This window comes from Plecotus auritus (assembly GCF_963455305.1).
Source record: "Plecotus auritus genome assembly, chromosome: 6".
NCBI classification, from domain to species: Eukaryota; Metazoa; Chordata; class Mammalia; order Chiroptera; family Vespertilionidae; genus Plecotus; species Plecotus auritus.
Window position 1 is genome coordinate 135,876,206 of NC_137773.1, and position 17,031 is coordinate 135,893,236.

General features: G+C 57.3%; 1 protein-coding gene across 2 annotated transcripts in view; it reads right to left on the reverse strand.

The window, feature by feature from the left end:
• PRKCD (protein kinase C delta) overlaps positions 1-16,633 on the reverse strand; it is a 29,586-nt gene extending 12,953 nt beyond the window's left edge. Inside the window, exons 1-3 of one of the 2 annotated variants that reach the window (XM_080672626.1) lie at positions 16,421-16,633; positions 12,988-13,104; positions 639-761 (exon numbers count right to left, since the gene is read on the reverse strand). In XM_080672626.1, the coding sequence (XP_080528752.1) occupies positions 639-753 (115 nt within the window). In that variant the 5' untranslated portion in view covers positions 754-761; positions 12,988-13,104; positions 16,421-16,633. The remainder of the gene's footprint in view (positions 1-638; positions 762-12,987; positions 13,105-16,420) is intronic. The other variant, XM_080672627.1, reaches the window with a different exon arrangement.
• Positions 16,634-17,031: the final 398 nt, after the last annotated feature.

Here is a 17,031-nt window from a genome sequence, read left to right on the forward strand (position 1 = left end):
TTAAATCATAGCTGTCCTGAAATTGGGGTGGGTAAGGCCAGTTCCAGACCTGCCCATGTAGGTGGCCTGTCCCGGCCTAAGGGGTGGGAAGGCTCCTGGAAGAGACAGCTCAGCTAAGACCTAAAAGATGAGCCAGGGCTCACCAGATGAAGGCAGAAGCAAGAAGGAATGGTCTTCTCTCCCGGGACCACGTCCCTGACTCCAGCCTGGGAGTGTGCCTACTCTCAGCTTCCCTTTCACAGGACTCATCGTCTGGCTCCCCCACCTGACGGAAAGCCCCATGAGGGCAAGGCCAGGCCATCCCTGGAGCACTGTGATGTCCTCGGTGCCCAGCACAGGGCCTGGCACATGGACAGGTGGAAACTGTTGGGTGAGGAGGAGCCAGAGCCTCGAGCCCCAGTGAGGGCTCCATGCAGCCAGTGCTGGCACTTGGTGGCCTCTGCTGTCCTGCCTCCATAGCTGGGCTGGGGGGCGGGGCTTCTCTGCCAATGAGGATGAGGAAGAGGAGATGAGGACGAGGAAGGATCCCACAGAGGTTCTGGGGGCACAAGGCTGGGCCCTGCCTTTGCCTCCCACCAGGCCCAGACTCCCAGCTCCACTGGCTGCTGCACCTCTCAGGGTCCAGCCTCCAGCCCTACCTGTGCTGAGTGCCTCCTTCATCTTCACAGCACAGAAGGGCTGGCTTGCCTCGTCCGCGGCCTGCAGGGAGCCCAGCTCATAGGAGTTGAAGGCGATGCGCAGGAACGGTGCCATGTTGGGGCCTGTGATGGGGTTGTGTAGAAAGAATGGGTGAAGCAGGCCAGCAGGGCAGGGCCAGCGGGAACAGGTCAGGTATCCACTCCCCCCAGAGTTCTCACAGAATTGAGTTTGGTCCACATGGTGCTTAAAATGTTAAAGTTGAGAAGTTTTAGGTAAGTCAAGCTTTGTGGCATCCCTGGTAAAACTAGAAGATGGGACAGCCGGCGAAAGCTGGCTGGCACAGCCCCCTTGGTTGGGGACCCCCACTCAAGGTGGGAACCCCCTTACAAAACCATTTGTAAAGTCATTCAATGCCTCCTTTAATGCCCAGCTGAACACATCTACTACTATGTGCCTGGAACCCAGCATGTGCTGGCCAAGATGTGAAGGACAGCGCCCCTTCCTCCCACACCCTGCCCACACAGCCCTTTTTGGTTTTAAAAAATTTTTGCTCCTAAATACCCAGGAAGACAAGCAGGGCCAAAATGACCACATCCACTTTTCAAATGGGGAAACAGACACTGTGAGGCCAAGCCAGAACCTAAAGTTAGAGTTCCACTGATGAAGCGCCCACTTCATTCAGAGGCCAGGCAGTGAAAGGCCCCGCCCACAGCAGTGTGCCTGACCCTTCTGAACCTGAGCCCCTGAGGATCAGGGGCCTCTTGCATTCCCGGAAGTTTGCCTGCACTTTCAAACAAATTATTTCCTAAATATAAAACTACTTTAATGTTCAATGTAATGCTGAATTTGCTTTTTAAACCTCACAAGTTAGCCCCACACTCCTCCATTCCTCACATTCCTCAAATCAAGGGTCACTTCAGGAGATGACCCTGAGGGTCTTCCGGGCTGTATTTCATGAGGGATGCTCACATGTGCAAGCCCATGCTCGCACACTCATACGCCTACTTGGACACTGGCTTGGGGTTTAGGCGCCACATAGGAGGGTGCTCCCTAACCCTGGTTGAAGGAACACACACTCATGTATATGCACATACATATGTACTCCTCCTCCATCCTGAACTCAGGCCGCAGAGTGGCGGACTCAGACACTGACCCCTCCCACGCACATGTATGTGTACACATGCAGCAGCCACTCTGCTCAGGGATGGCTCCCTTGGCCCCTCCATAGGCAGCCAGAGCAGCAGCGGGTCTGCTGGGAGCTCCCAGCCAGATGAGCTCACAGGAAACACTGACCTCAGTCTGCAGTCCAGCCCAATAGCCTGGCCAGTCCTCTGAGGCCAGCAGCCAGAGCAGAGAAGAGGGGCCAGCGGGGCGGGGGGGGGGGGGGGGCGGGCAGACGCCATTATGTCCCCTGCCTGGGCCTGGCTCCTACACAGAGGGAGTGAGTGGGGGCGTGTGAACTCACATCTGAGCCCAGGCCCCAAAGCCTTCATCCTGAGTCCAGCCAGGCCAGCCACCAGGACCTCCCAGTAGAAGGGAGGAGACCAGCTGTGGGCTGAGCATGCGTGAGTGTGCGAGTTAGTGTGTGTGAGGGTGCATGTGGTGTGGCTGCACAGCTGTGGAGATGTGTGTGCCTGCGAGGATGTGGAGTGGGTGGCAGGTTGTGGGCACTCAGGTAATGTTGATGTGAGGAGTGAGCTGCATGGGTCTGGCTGGGAGTGGGTATAGGAGTCTGGATGAGTGTCCCAAACCCCCAGGCAGAAAGAACATCATGTCCCTCCTGCCACCTTGCCTGGCCCAGCGTCCAATGCCTGGAGCAGCCAGGTGAGTGCTCCCTGAGAGTCCAGAATAACCAACCGGCAGGGCCCCTCCCTGCACAGCATACACTGCTACATGTCTGCACCCACTTCTCTGGGTCTGAGCCCAGCAGACATGCTCAGCCTCATGCTTCCTCACAAGACAACCTCGAGAACTAACAGGGGCAATAACCTGGAGACCCAGCTGGGACAATAACCTGGAGACCCAGCTGGGGCAACGCTGGACTTTCTGAGTGACACAGGGAATGAGGGTTGAGTGGGAGGTGGGCAGGGACAAAGGGGCTTGACTCCTGGGGGAGAGGAGGCCAGGGCAGGCCCTGGGGGCAAAATAATGGTCAAGCTGCCTGGTGGCAACACCCTAACACCAATGCTGCCCTGGCTGTGGGACTCCATGCAGGGTTCTTGACCACTTTGAGGCTCAGTCAGCCCCCATTCCCAGATGATGAGGGTCCCTTAGTGCAGGGCCGTCATGACAAGAACTTGTGTAGGACAAGAGCCAACATCAACCCCACAGGCCTCAGGTGGGGTCTTTTTAATCCTACCACTACTTCTTGCCTGCAGCACCCATTTCTTACCCGTACACCTCCCTTCCAGTGCATGAAGCACCCTCACATCCCCCACCGCATCTATTCCACCCACCCGCCCGCCTGGGACGACAGTCCTGATAACTTGAGCCCACTTCTCAGTCAGGGCAACCAAGTCTCCAGGAACACAGAGCTGCTCGCCCTGAAGCAGAGAGTGTGCCAAACACCTGCTGGCGGCTCCTCCTCCCACTGCCTCCCTGTGGGGCCCAGCCCAGATGGTCCACAGACTCCATGACTCCCTGGCCTCCAGGTGGCCCGCCAGGAGCTGTCCATGGAGACCACCCAGTTACAAGGAGGAGAGAATGGGGGTGTCAGAGCCCGGGCTGAGCCTCCAGCTCTTTGTAGCCACACTCAGAGCAGCTGCTGGCTCACAGTTAGCTAGAAGCCACCAGGGGAAAACCACAACCACAGTGGGCCCTGGCCCCAAACCTGTACCGCCAGGCCACAGTGCCACATGGAGGGAGACCTCGCCCTAATTCCTAGGTCTAAAACCAGAGCCTGGGTCCTACCAGGCTCTATCACCTCCTCTACCCGAACTGTACTGCCCGGACCCCAGGAGGGAGAGAGATCCCATGAGCCGGCATCTCCTTCCACCACTGTGTGACTCTGAGGGACCCTGGGTCCCTGCACACCAGTCCCCCACTGCACAGTGGAGCCAGGGTTGCCCACTTACCTCATAGGATGTCTGAACACTGGTGGGAAGGCCAGGAGGTAAAGTAACGGCACAAAAGCAAGGTGTGCCAACTATTTATAGCCCCATGCAAATAGCCCCAGGCTCACAGGCCCCAGAGGAAGGCCACGGGCTCAGCCTCATCACTGCTCTGCAGGGCCATGGAGGTGGCAGGGGCTGGACCCTACACAGGGTTCTATGGGGACCATCTCCTTGGAGCCAGCTGAGGCCAGCCAGGCCTTTCCCAGCTGCCTGTGGGCTCCGAGTCTCTATGCTGCTGCTTCTCTAACCTAAAGTGAAGGCAGCCAATGAAACAGAGAGCACTGGACTTGGAGTCAAAGGGTCTGGGTGCAAATATCAGAGCCCCCACTTGTAAGGACTATCATTTTCTGAGGCCGTGTAATTGCATTAGCATATTCTATCCCTGTGCAGGTGCAGAAGATGGGTATTTTACTGATGAAAAAACAGGCTCAGAGAGGCTAAGTGATTTGCCTCAGATCACACGGACAGTAAATGGTGGAAGAAGGACTTGAATCCAGGCCTGCCACGTTCTTCCCAGTGTGCCATGTCAGAAAGAGATGAAGGGAAAGAGGGGGCAGAAGTAGAGAAATAAATGGGCCAGGAGCAGCAACACAACACACTCATGAGGACAGAGAAAGCAAACAGAGAGGTGAGGACAGCAGGAGACAGGTACCTGTGCTTGATCAGAGTCTATCCACCCAACCCCCTGCAGGCTGGTCCTAGGCTGACCTTGAGGACTACCTCCTTCTATACAATGACAGACCCTGAACTGCTGCCTTCCCTCTTGTCCCAGCTGCTTAGGCCAGCGTCTGGTTTTCACAACAGGGAAGGCTTGGCAATGCTGGGTTCCAGTCCCAGGGGGAAAAGGGTCCTTACCCTGCCATAGACCAGCACCAGAGAGAAGAAGAGGTGGTGCTCGGCCAGGCCAGAGCAGGGCACCTCCTCGGGGCGGCAGAAACCTGCTCCCAACCAGTCTGAGGCAGTAGGAGCGCCCCGGACATAGAGGACAAGTATGCATGTTACACATCCACACTCATGCACATCAGTGTGTTCCAGCAAAGGAGGCGTGGAGGGGACATAGCCTGAGGGGTGGCACCACCAGGAATGGGAATGCATTTTCTAATTTTTCTACAATCGTGTGTAAATTGTTTGATAACGACTTTTGTTAAAAGGGAAAAATAAAACCCAGCAAGCCAAATTATCTCCAAGAGATGAGCCTTTAGAGACTGATGTGAATGTATAGATGGGGAAACCGAAGACAACGAGGGTCCCTCGGCCCGCCGAGCTGACCTGGCCCCTCCGCCCCAGCCCTTCCCTGGCATTTGATTCTGCCTCACAGGCTACAGGGTGATACCCACTGGACAGAGGAGCAAAGGGGGGCCTGAGAAGAAAGGCCTTGGCCAGGCTTTCGGAGTGTGTGTGAACCTGGAGGGAGGGTCCCTTAGAAAGGTGCCAGGCAAGTGAGAGGTGGCCTGCAGAGCTCCAGTAAACCAGGGTGAGGAGACATCAGCTGAGGCCACCTGGTGGGTCTGAGGTCTGCTCCCTTAAACAGAGCCCTGAGGAGCAGAGATGCCCCTCTAATGCAACCCTCTCCTGCCCAGCCTTGGGGCAGCGCCTGTTGCCTGCCCATAGAAAGCACCACCAAGACTGGGTGGCGGTGGTGTCAGACTAGGCCCTCCTACAGACGCAGACCCTGCTTGGACCTGCGAAGTCCAGCCCACAAAGGCCTAGAAGGTTGAATGAAGGAGTGGGGAGGCACATGAGGCCCAGGTGGTGAAAGGAAAGAGGAGTGAGGGCAGTGTGATCCGCAGCAGGGAGCGGGGCTGGCGCTGGCAGAGTTGCAACAGGGCAGGGGCCGGGTGTGGCGGAAGCTGCCAAGCTGGGCAGGCGGGTAGCAGCCTGGCTGGGAGGATGGCCTCCCCAGCGGCCTTCCCCTACGGAAGCAAGTTGAGGAGGCCACAAGGGTTTCATAACCCAGGAAATGGGCCCAGCAAGAAGAGCAGGGGGTGGGGAGGAAGGGTTAGCAAGACCTTTCAAGGCCCCCCACCAGGGCCTGTACACCAGCCTCTATGTGCCCAGTCCTGTCCTGGGAGGAGGACCAGCTGTGGTCCCAGAACAAGGGATGCTCCCCACACCTGCTTCTCCCCAGGACAGGAGTCTCAGCCGCAAGGCTCCTTCTCATCCCCTCCCTCACCCCCCCCACACCAGCCACTGCCTAGACTCTCCTCCCTTTCCCCAGAGACCCCTCCTTCCTGCCACCACTCCTGGCCCATCTCTATTCATTCTCCCCACAGCTTGGAAGCTCCTGGCTCCCAATGACCTTGGAGAAAGTCATTGCCTCAGCCTGTGCCCCACTTTCAAGCCTCCCTGTTTTTGCATATGCAGTTCCCTCAGAATGTCCTCCTGAATTCCTATGTATCCTTCCAGACAGTTCTAAAGGTTAGCCCTGGATCCTTCCCCACTCCCCAGGAAGCCAGCTGCTCCCCGGCACCATGCCCATCCCCTACTCCCTCCTACTCATCCCAGCAGGTACCCTATGCAGGTGTCTGGGATCTTGCTCCTGCAGAGGACTTGGGTCTGTTGTCTGGGCAATGCCTCTGCCTCTAGCTCACCCTTGTCAGCCCTTATGGAACACCTAACTGTCCCAGGGACATTAAAAAAGCCCACTGCTGGGTCCAGACCACTGGAATTAGAGGGGAATCCGTGGAGAGGCGTGGGCAGTGTGACTGAAACTTGCAGTTGCAAAAGGGGTGACTATACCTTAAGAGCCCATGAAAGATCTGGGCCCTCCTCCCCAGAAAACACATGCATGCGATATCTGCACATGATGGGGTGCAGCCCACCCCAGCCCCAGGTCGCCCCCAGCTCTCCTCACCAGAGTGACAAGACACGCTAGACTCATAGACCCCACAGCTTGGTGGGGACAGTCACATAAATATGTGCTCAGAGGAGGCTATGACCACTGCTCAGGCAGTGAGCAGGATGATGCGAGGGAGAGGGGTTGGGGCAGCATGGGAGCTGGAGGTCCTGTTGGCTGGGGGGACAAGGAGAGCTTCAGTCTGAGAATGAGCAGAGTTGCCATGGGCCTGCCCAGCCAGAGGGTCTGGAAGAGTCTGAGAAGCAGGACTTGGAACGCTGGCTGGCATCGGCTCACACCTGCTCTTGCCAGCATGTGGGGGCGGGGGGAAGGACCTCCTCGGGGGCATCGCCCACACCAGGCACAGGTTTTGAGTCCCCCAGCTAGCTGTAGGATTGGGGAAGCCCTTGGCTCAGCCACAGGAAGAAAGGGCCCTTCATGGCAGGACTGGGGACAAGGGGGCCTCTGTGAGGAGCCAGGGTGGGGGTATGTCAGGACCTCTCCCAGAGTAACCACACACATGGCACACCCACCAACCCAAACACACAGTTACACATGAGGAGCTTGCCTGCAGTTGGACACAGACAGCTGCAGCCACAGGCATATACACACTCCTATGACAACTCAAGTGACACATACACTGAGAAACACTCCCCGACTCACTGGCTCTCAGGTGTTGACAGACATCCAGGCCCACGCAGACCACAAAGGGCATTACTACCCTCGTGAATTTATCAGCACAGAGAGATCCATATGCTCAAAGATAAGCACAAGTCTTGAGGGACCCACACATGTCTGACCAGGATCTGGCCCCAGGAAGTCCAAATGTAGCTTTTTCTAAGGCAGCTCCTGGGGCACAGTGTCTGGGAGAAGGGAGGGCAGCCGGGTGTCGGGCAGGCTGGGCTTCCCCACTGAGGGAGGCGGAGAAAGTCCCAGAACAAAGTCCAAAGTTCAGGGAAGGGTCAGGGAAGGAGTGGGAGGGTCAGGCTCATTGCTGGGCAGGCCTTCTTGCCCACCTGTCTGAGGGGAAGTCAGCAGAGGCTGGAGGATGAGGATGAGGATGAGGCAGTCACAGGCCTGGCACACAGAAGGGGAGGGCTTGAACCTGTGCAGGTGGGATGGCTATGCCAGGCACCCCACACATGACCTTCACTGGGCAGAAACTGACCAAGAGAGGTGGAACAATTTACACAAAGCCAACAGGGCTGCTCCCGGGAGAGGCAGAGAGGGACCTTCTGGTTCTCTAGCCCCAGCATTGTCCATCTGGCCTCTAATGGGGCAAGGGCTTGTGCACGTAGCTGCGGAGGGAACAGCTCCTCCTCTTCCCCCCCCCCCCCCCCCCCCCCCGCCCAGGGACAGGCCCCAAGCCTATCCCTCAGCCCTTCTCTCTGCACTCACAGAGGTGCCATGATTTTCCTGATTGTTGACAATCATCTTTGTGTTTGGGAGAAGGGGAGATGGCCCTCTAAGGCTTTTGTTGTGAATCCCCACAAGGGAAGTGGGCCCAGATGATGTTCCCGCACTTTAGGGATCAGAAGAAAGCTAGAGAGAGGCAGGACTGTGTGTACCGTCCCACGGCAGGTGGGGGCCTGGGTGTGGGCTGGGCAGGTCGAGCTCAGATCTGGTCTGCGTGCGCTGAGTGTAAAGGGGCTCTCTCAAGCCACCCAGTCCTGCAGTGACCTGCTTTGGTCTGTTGCTCTAGGAAGAGAGTGGGCTGGGCAAAGGAAGCCCGAGTCCACTGGCAGGCCCCAGGCCAGCTGCTGTCCCTCTCAGGGCCTGAGTTTCCCTATCGTGACAATGAATACTTCTAAGCTTTCTCCAGCCCTGATACTATAAAATCCTGCAATCCTCCTATCTTCCCCCACCCACCAGCCCCCAACACCCACAGCCCACAGCAAGCAGACATCTGAGCCAACCTTGGGCCTTGTCGACTGGCTGCTCCACTGCACCTGTTTACCCAACACAGCCACAGACTGATCCAAAGCTTCCGGGGCTGTTGTGAAAACAGCAGCTCAGCCACCACAAGCCTGCCCTCCCGGGCACCTTGGCAGGGACCTTCAAAGGACAGTCATCTGGACCTGTACCCAGAGCCTTCACCAAAGGCCCGCTGAACCCTCTCCTCCCCAGCCTGGGCTGTCCATGCTACCTCTTGGCTTTCAGCCCAGACTTTCCTGAGCCACCTGCCTCCCTGACCTCACCATGCTCTAGAGGTACTCAAATACATCCAAAACAGACCTACCGATGTTCCCCACCCAGGTGCCCCCCATCTCCCAGCAGCACAAGTGCTTGCCCAGTAGTTCAGGCCAGACACCTGGGGGTTGTTTTCCTCCTCCCCCTTTCTCCCTACACAGCAACACCATCATTTCTGCCTCAGCAGTCTATCCTGAAGTCCATTCTTCTCTTGCCTGCTGTCCCCATCTAGGCACCCCCACTGCCCCAGGCCCTGCACTTGCCTGCTCACTGCTCTCCATCCTCTGGTCTGGCCCCCACAGTCTTCTGCCTCAGTAATTAGATGATGGGTCTTTTAAGATCTCATCACCCCCTGCCTAAGCCCCCAGTGTTTCCCGTTTCCCCTCTGATAAACCCAGACTCCTCTCCCTGTCCTGCCCCACCCAACCTCACTCATTACCCCCCTGACCTCCTCAACCACTGCCTTCCTTTACTCCTCTGACCCAGTCATAATGAGGCAACTGAGGCTCAGAGCAGTCCAGTCCCTGGCTCAAGAGTACACAGCCAGTACATATCCAGCAAGAATTTGAACCCAGGTCTGTCTGATGCCTGCAGAGGTCTTGCTCCTAAACCTTCAGGTTGCCCTCACACTCTTAGCCCGGGGAAATGCTAATCTCCAGCCCTCTAGCCTCCCAGCACCTGCCAACTACCCCACCATCATTACCACTCCCACACCTGAGGTCCCAAGCCTCTTGGTGCCAAATAGCAAAGGCCAAAGCTCGGCTCAACCTTCTCTGAGAGACAGGCAGGGTCCCGCCATCCACTGGCATTTATCAAGGATGTGTGTGTGGCGGGTATTTCTAGCTCTCCCCACTCCTCTAGCCGCCATCAGTCCCAGATGTCCGCCTCCACCCCAGTCCAAAGACTGACTCCAGGGGTCTGAAGTGTAGGCAGGCTGGCAGGAGGGCTCACCATCCACCCCCTCATTGCCAGCCTCAGCTTCTCCAAGCACAATGTCCTGTGGGAAGGGGGACCAGGTAAAGGTGGGGGGGCAAGAGAGGCCTGAGGGACAGCAGGCAGCTTTGGACTACCTTTCCCCTCTATTTGTCATGAGATCTATTTTTCTCTCTTTGAAAGAGAGTGAGGGGGAGCAGAGCAGGAGGGGGCTGGGCGGCTGAGTGGGCACAACTGCTTCACCCTGGAGCTCCTCTCCTCAGAGGTCACAGAACCTATTGAACCCACAGAACCCTCCCCACCCTGCAGCATGGCCTCTGAAGGCAGAATCCAGGGGGCATAAGGGAGCCAGAGACCCGGCTTCTCAGCCACCTGGCCCTGTGACACTGGGCCAGTGCCCAGGCCATCTGACATAATAACTCCAGCAAGTACCACTTGCTGTGTTTTGAACAGTTACATGAACCGGGTGCTAAGTGCTTTACATAACTACTAACAATGTGCCAGGCACAGTGCTAGCTACTTTGCATACATTATCTGTTGTTTCTGGCACAACCCCACAAAGGCAAATGCTATCATTCTCTCATTTGTCAGAGGGGGAAACTGAGGCACTGGGTATCAAAGGCACTTGCCCAGGTTCATTCATACAGCTGCTTGGAGCCACCTCATCCCAGAGGTGCAGCCCAGCCATGGCCACTGATACACAGGGGGCCATGCCTGTGGATCTAATGCTCTGAGCCTTGGCTTAGAGCAAGAGTGAAGCCAGGATTGTGGAGGGTTTCATGGCAGAGGGCTCCCCAAGCCTCCATCAAGGCCTGGCCAGCCCTGGCACTGGAAAGCCTGGTCAGTCGGCCTAATCCACTGGCCAAATGCTGTTTCCCTCACAGACAAGTCTTGCAGGGCAAGCCTCAGATGGAAGACTGGTCAGTTCTGCTATGAAACCACATCCTGGGCAGCCCAGAGGAAGTGAGCCTCCGGAAACACCTCGGACAGACGGGCCTCCCCGCTGGGCCCCAGTCCTTGGAAAGTGCACAGACCGCCCAAGAGAAGGACCCTTTCTGCATTCCCGCCCTCCACTTCCACCAGGCATGCACACTGGGACACTGAAGAGCGGTGGGACACCCCCCGCCCCCAGCCTGTGAGCACCGTGGCCCAATGACCACAGGCAGCCCACTTCCTCCTCTGTGGCAGCAGCCACAAACGGTGCCGGCACAGCTGACATGGCCCTTCCCCCACACCCTTGCTCCCCCAACTCCATTGCCAAGCCCTAATCAGCCTGGAGGACTGGGCCAGCTGGGCAGGATAGCTAGTGAATGCCTGGGCAGAGCTCACCTTCCATTATGTTCCAGCCCCCTGGAGCACCTGTGGTCACAGCCACCCTCAAACCTCACGCTCAGTGCCAGATACAAGCTGGGCTGTGACTCTGACCAAGGATCCCCCCTTCCTGACCCGGAATGGGCACAGTGTGGTGTGTGTGGGCAGGCATCTGAGTGCATGGTGACTGGGTGAGCATCTGTGTGCATGTCGGAACATGCCTGTGGGTGAGTGCATGTGAACACCTGTGTACATGTGCGCACGTGCATGTGCAGGCACTTGTGGGCATGGGTGCCAAGTGCAGCCTCAGTTTTTGTGAGTATATGTCTATGCCAACTAGGTCAGTAATATTTTATTTTTTATTATTTTTTAAAAATATTTTTTTCATTGATTTCAGAGAGGAAGGGAAAGGGAGATAGAAACATCAATGATGAGAGAGAATCATTGATTGGCTGCCTCCTGCATGCCCCCTACTGGGGGTTGAGCATGCAACCCAGGCACATGCCCTTGACCGGACTCAAACTTCAGTCCACAGGCTGATGCTCTATCCACTGAGCCAAACCAGCTAGGGCTAGGTCGGTAATATTTTAGAGTTGAAAGTGGGTTGGCGTGGTTCAGTTGGTTGAGCTTCATCCTATGCACCAAAGGGCTGCTGGTGTGATTCCGGTTAGGACACATGCCTGAGTTTCGGACTTGATCCCAGTGGGGCACCTGCAGGAGGCAGATGATTGCTATTTCACTCTCCCATTGATGTTTTTCTCTCTCCCTCTCCCTTTCTCTCTTTCTAAAAATCAAAAAAGTGTGTGTGCATATATATATTTATTTAAAAGAAAGTGGGCTGGCTCCAAGGCTAATTAATTGAACTTCTTAGGGAATGAGGCTCAGTGCTGGGGATGAGTGGGGGGGGGGGGGGGCTGAACTCAGGTAGCATAGGCCCAGCAGCCAAGAGCACATCACCTCCTCCCCACCAGGTTTGCATGTAGGTTGAATAAACAGAAGACCCAGTGGAGACCCTGTTTTCGTTCAGCCCCCACTCCCACCCCTGCACCTCAGCTCCTAGTAAGGCCCACTTGTCTACTGACCCCCAAGACTTGTAGGTGCTTGACAGCCAGAGGGATGGGAATGGGGAAATGATCAGGAAGGACTCCTGGAGAAAAGACTACCTTTGCCACCCCTCCCCACTGTCACTCCCTAGGTTCTGTGCTCTCAGAATCTCCCACCATGCCCCAGAATCCCGCTCACTGGGCTCTGGACATGCAATGGGTAAGTTCACAGGGCTGTCTTCCTTACAATGGGGACGGAAGGAGGCAAGGCTGGCTGCAAAGAAAAGAATTTCTAGCTTTGTAAAGGGCCTCAGAGACAGCAGCCTTTCCCATTACCCCTTAGCGACTCTGCCCAGCTCGTCCTCAATCTGAAGGCTGGGAAGGGAGATTTAGAATCCCTCCTCTGGCCCCAGAGAGGCTGGGGAAATGTAGGAATGGGTGTAGAAGAGAGCTCATTGTACCAGGAGCTGGGAGACTTTGTTCCATTCCCAGGTCAGTGTCCAACCCACTCACTGTAGGACCCAGGGCAAACCTCAGTTTCCCTGTGTGATTATGAGGACAGCCTGGAGCAGAGATAAGCGACCATGGAAAAGCTGATACACCCACCTGAAACCCTTGGCTCACACACACCTTCTCTCTAACTGACCAGCAAAGTGTCACCACTCCTCACCCCAAACTACTGCTGGGCCCTAGGGCTCTGAGCTCCAAGGTCAAAACCTTTGCTGCGCCAGAAGCCAGTTCCAGGCAAGCAGCACTCATTCACCGGGCAAACTGCTGCCCCCTCTGGGCACCCAGGACCCACACCCAGACCAAGGACTCTGTGTGCTGCCCCACCGAGTTGAGTTCCAGGGCGGAAGGGGAGGAACCCAAAGAGGAAGTCCACCCTGTCTACTGTCCATCTGTCTCAGAGATCTAGTCTTACCTGGGGCTCCCGGCTCCCCCTTGCCCTTAGTCCTGGCTCCTGCCACCACCACCACCACACAACAACCACCAGGAGAAGTAGGCCGGCTGCCCTCACCTGGGCCAGTTTCCAGTAGACCTGCAGGAACAAGAGAAAAGAGCTGAGCGGGGAAGCGTCACCGAACAGGCTCTCCCCAGCACAACCAACACACGCCTGGTTCAGCCTTGTCTGACTCTAAGACTTCAGGTCTCTTGGAACTTGACTTTCTCTTCTGTGAAACAGGGTGTTGGGCCCAACTTTTCCAGGGCACTGGTTATGTATTCGCTCCATGCTAGGGGTTGGAACGCTGTCTCAGTCCTCAGAGCCTTTCTGGGCTACATATAGAAATAGCAAGAACTCTGTTCCTAATCCTCCTGTCTGCAAGAGGTTGCCCTGTGGGCCTGGGAGAACTAGGGTGCAATCAATTATCACCACTTTGTGGCCTGGGGAATTCCTTTGGGCCTCAGTTTGTCTCATTCTTAAAATGGGGAGAAGACATCTCCCCACGTGGTTCTGAGGCTCCAGTGATGTGGCCTGCCAGCTCCTGTGCTGGACTCAAATTGGGAGTGACAAATGAATAGTGACATGATTTTGCTCCTTGTTTTGTACATTCTATTTGAGGTGATTCTCATATTACTGCTGTGCCCATTACACAGCAAAAACAAAACAAATCAAACAAAAAACTGAGTCTCGGAGAGATTCTTGAAGGAAAGAACGGCAAAGGCAACAAGGTCCCTGGTGCCCGGAGTACTTTTTCTGCAGGCCAGGCCTCCACAAAAGATTCCCCTCCCCAGATATGAACCCCTCTTCCAGCTGAAGACCCCCATCACCACTCCCTGGAGGCTGAGGCATCCTTATCTTTTTGTTTGTACTTTAAGTTATTTCTAATTTTAATTTAAACTCCAATTAGCTGTGCCAACTAAATGGTGTCAGTGCCCTGGAGTCACAGCTCCAAGTCACTGCTCCTCCTTCTTTCCCCCACCACTACTGCTGAGACTGGAGGGTGTGGGGGGGGAGTTGTCATGTGGGATGAACAGGGATAGATGCTGCGGCGGGGGGGGGGGGGGGGGGGGGCGGGTCTCAGTTAGCTGTCTTTCCTCCCACAAGCGGTCTAGTCAAGGGGATGGGAGGGGAGCAACAGATATATCGCCAGCAAGAAACTAGGTTGGGGGACTATCTAAGCTTTTATTTAGCCCCAGCTCCCAAGAGAACGGGGACCATACAGCTGGAGGAAAGTAAGTGGTCACCAAGTAAGACTTAGCATGTGCTGAGCACTCAGTATGGGCCAAGCTGTGCTAAAAGGACCTTTGACTCAGGCCCTCTTGTCCTCACAACTTTCTCCCTTCCGCAGGTAAGGAAACAGCCTTAGGGAGGCCTAGCTCCTGTCTCTTGCTCTTGACAGGCAGTGATTTTTGTGCCCAAGTCTTTCCTGGATCCAGAGTCCAAGGTTTTAGTCACAACACTACAAACCCCCAAGCATTGCCCTCTGGTGTCTTTCAACCTGGGGAATAGGTGAGAGATGGAAGCCTCCCCCTCCCCAGGAGCCAGGGCTGGGCTTGATGTGCTGCATGCACACCCAAACGCTCACAGCCTCCCACATGCACACACACACACACACACACACACACACACACAAACACACTGGCGCTCTCACCTTCCCTCCCAGCACTGTCACCCCAGGGCGCAGACACCACACACCTTGTTTCATCCCCTCCTGCTCCTGACACCCACGCCCAAGCACTCTCAGTTCCCCACAATCAGTTACTCCCCTAGCACACACACTCAGTTTCATACAGTCAGACTGTGAGTCTCCCACCAGTCATAGGCCCACACCGCCAGTCTCACCCCCAGCCCAGTCCTGTCACACACCAGATCCCTTATACCGCCACCCTATGGCCAGATAAAGCTGTCCAAACACCTCCACAACTAACTCTCTCTCACTCTCTCCCCCCCCCCCACCCCCCACCCCGCCCTCTCCAGCTGCCCTCTGCTGGTCTGTCCACCACAATCCAGCTCAGTCCATAGCAGGAACGAGGAAACTCAAGGGACCAGTCTCCTCCCTTGGTGCACACACTTTCACACACTCAAACAGATATACTCACACATGAGCCTGGTGGGCGGGTACCCTAACACCATGGACTCCCACAATTAACAGCTTAAATGTACTCGTGGCTAGTGGGTCACCATGACACACCCAGTGTGCAACAAAGGACCTTCCAGATGCACAGGGATGCACATATACAGGCACACAAAGACACACACACACACACACACACACACACACACACCCCAACACCTAGAGGGGAGTCTGGTGATAAAGAACACACCAAGACATAGCACACACAGCCTCAGAACACCCAAACAGATATACATACACACACACAGGCAAATCACACAGGCAAAAAAGGATACACCGGGACAAGTTCCAGACAGTGACAAAGAACACCCAAGCACACACAGACACACAACACACCTACAAGCCCAGTGACAGAGGAATCAGCTCCAGGAGACAGGATTCATGCATGCAAGGCAGGGGACAACATCCTACCCTGAACAAATCTGCCTGATCAGGTTTACGTGGGGGGCTCAGTGGAGGATTTGGGGAAGTGGAGCAGTTCTGACGATGCTCACCTCCTGCTTTTTCACCCTGGCTCTCCCCACCACCTCCCCTCACCTGGCTGGGCCCCCACGGGCGTGGAGTCTGGATTGGGGAGAGGCCGGGGCAGACAGGTCCTGGAAGGGGCAGACAGGTCCTGGAAGGGGCTCAGAGGAGCAGAAGAGCAGGCAAGGCGGGAAGGGGAGGTGGCGGAGACTAGAGCCACGCCCAACCAGGAGACAGATGGAGGGAGAGACCGAGACTCCGAGACTGAGAGGAGATAGAGCGAGGAGGAGGCGCCGCGCGGGCCGGGCAAGGAACCAGGGGCGGGAGGCGAGGCCTGAGCCCCGCGATAGAAAGAGAGACGGCGGGACAGGCTGGGGGCGAGCGTGGGCCGGGGGCGCGGCTCGAGGAGAACAGGATCTAGGGGCGGTGGACTGGAGTGGGGCGATGGGGCACGCGGAGGGCAAAGGACAGACAGAGACTCCTTTAAGGACAGGGGAACACAGAGGGGTTGGGGACAGATGGACGAAGAGAAGATCCCGGGGATTCGGGAGGAACGGGAGGGACGGGAGGACGCTCGGAGGAGCTGAGGCGCAGGCGGGCAGAAGGACCGGGAGCAGACGGACACGCTGGCCTCGACCCCTGTGATCCGACGGGGGACGGAGACACCGGCGGGTCCCGGAGCGCAGCGGCACTTCGTCTGGCCGCGGCTGTTTCTCAGTTTCGGAAACGGGAACCGGAGCGGGGAGGGGGAAGGGAGGGACGGCGCGCCCTCGGGGTAGCCCGGGTCCCGCGAAGGGCTTGGCCCTCACTCACCTCCGGGCGCGGGGCCAGGCGCCTGGGGTCGCGGAGGCTGGGGTCCGGCTCCCGGCCGGCTCCGGGGCGTGCGCACGGGCGGGAGTCGGGGGGCCCCGACCGGGACGGCCCGGCGGCTGGGGAAGTATCCCCCCGGCCTCCGCGCGGCGGCGGGTGAGGTGGTCGCTCGGGGGACCCCGGGGCAGTGCCTCCCTCCCGTGCCGCTGCACACGGAAGTACGAAGGGGCGGGGCGGCGCAACCTCACCCAGGTGCCGGCCCCGGCCCCGCCCCGCGCAGGGCCCGCCTCGCACAGGCCCCGCCTCCGCCCGCCGGGAGCGGAGGGTCCCGCGCCTCCCCTCTCTGCGCGGTTCACTCAGCCTGGGCCTCTCGGTCCTCCTGGCACACCTCGCCCCCAACCCCCATCAGTGCGTGCAGCAGCCCTTAGAAGGAACCCCCTTTTACAGCGGGCGCGGAGGCCCAAGGACGGGGGACGCTGCCCACAGCCCCAGCCCCACGCACCCAGGCCGGGAGGCGCCGGCTGGGGTTCCCCAGATCCCGGCGCCCACGCCTGGGACTCCCCACCGGCCAGCTGGCCCGCCTCGCCTGGCCTCTCTCTTTCCCTTCCTGTTGG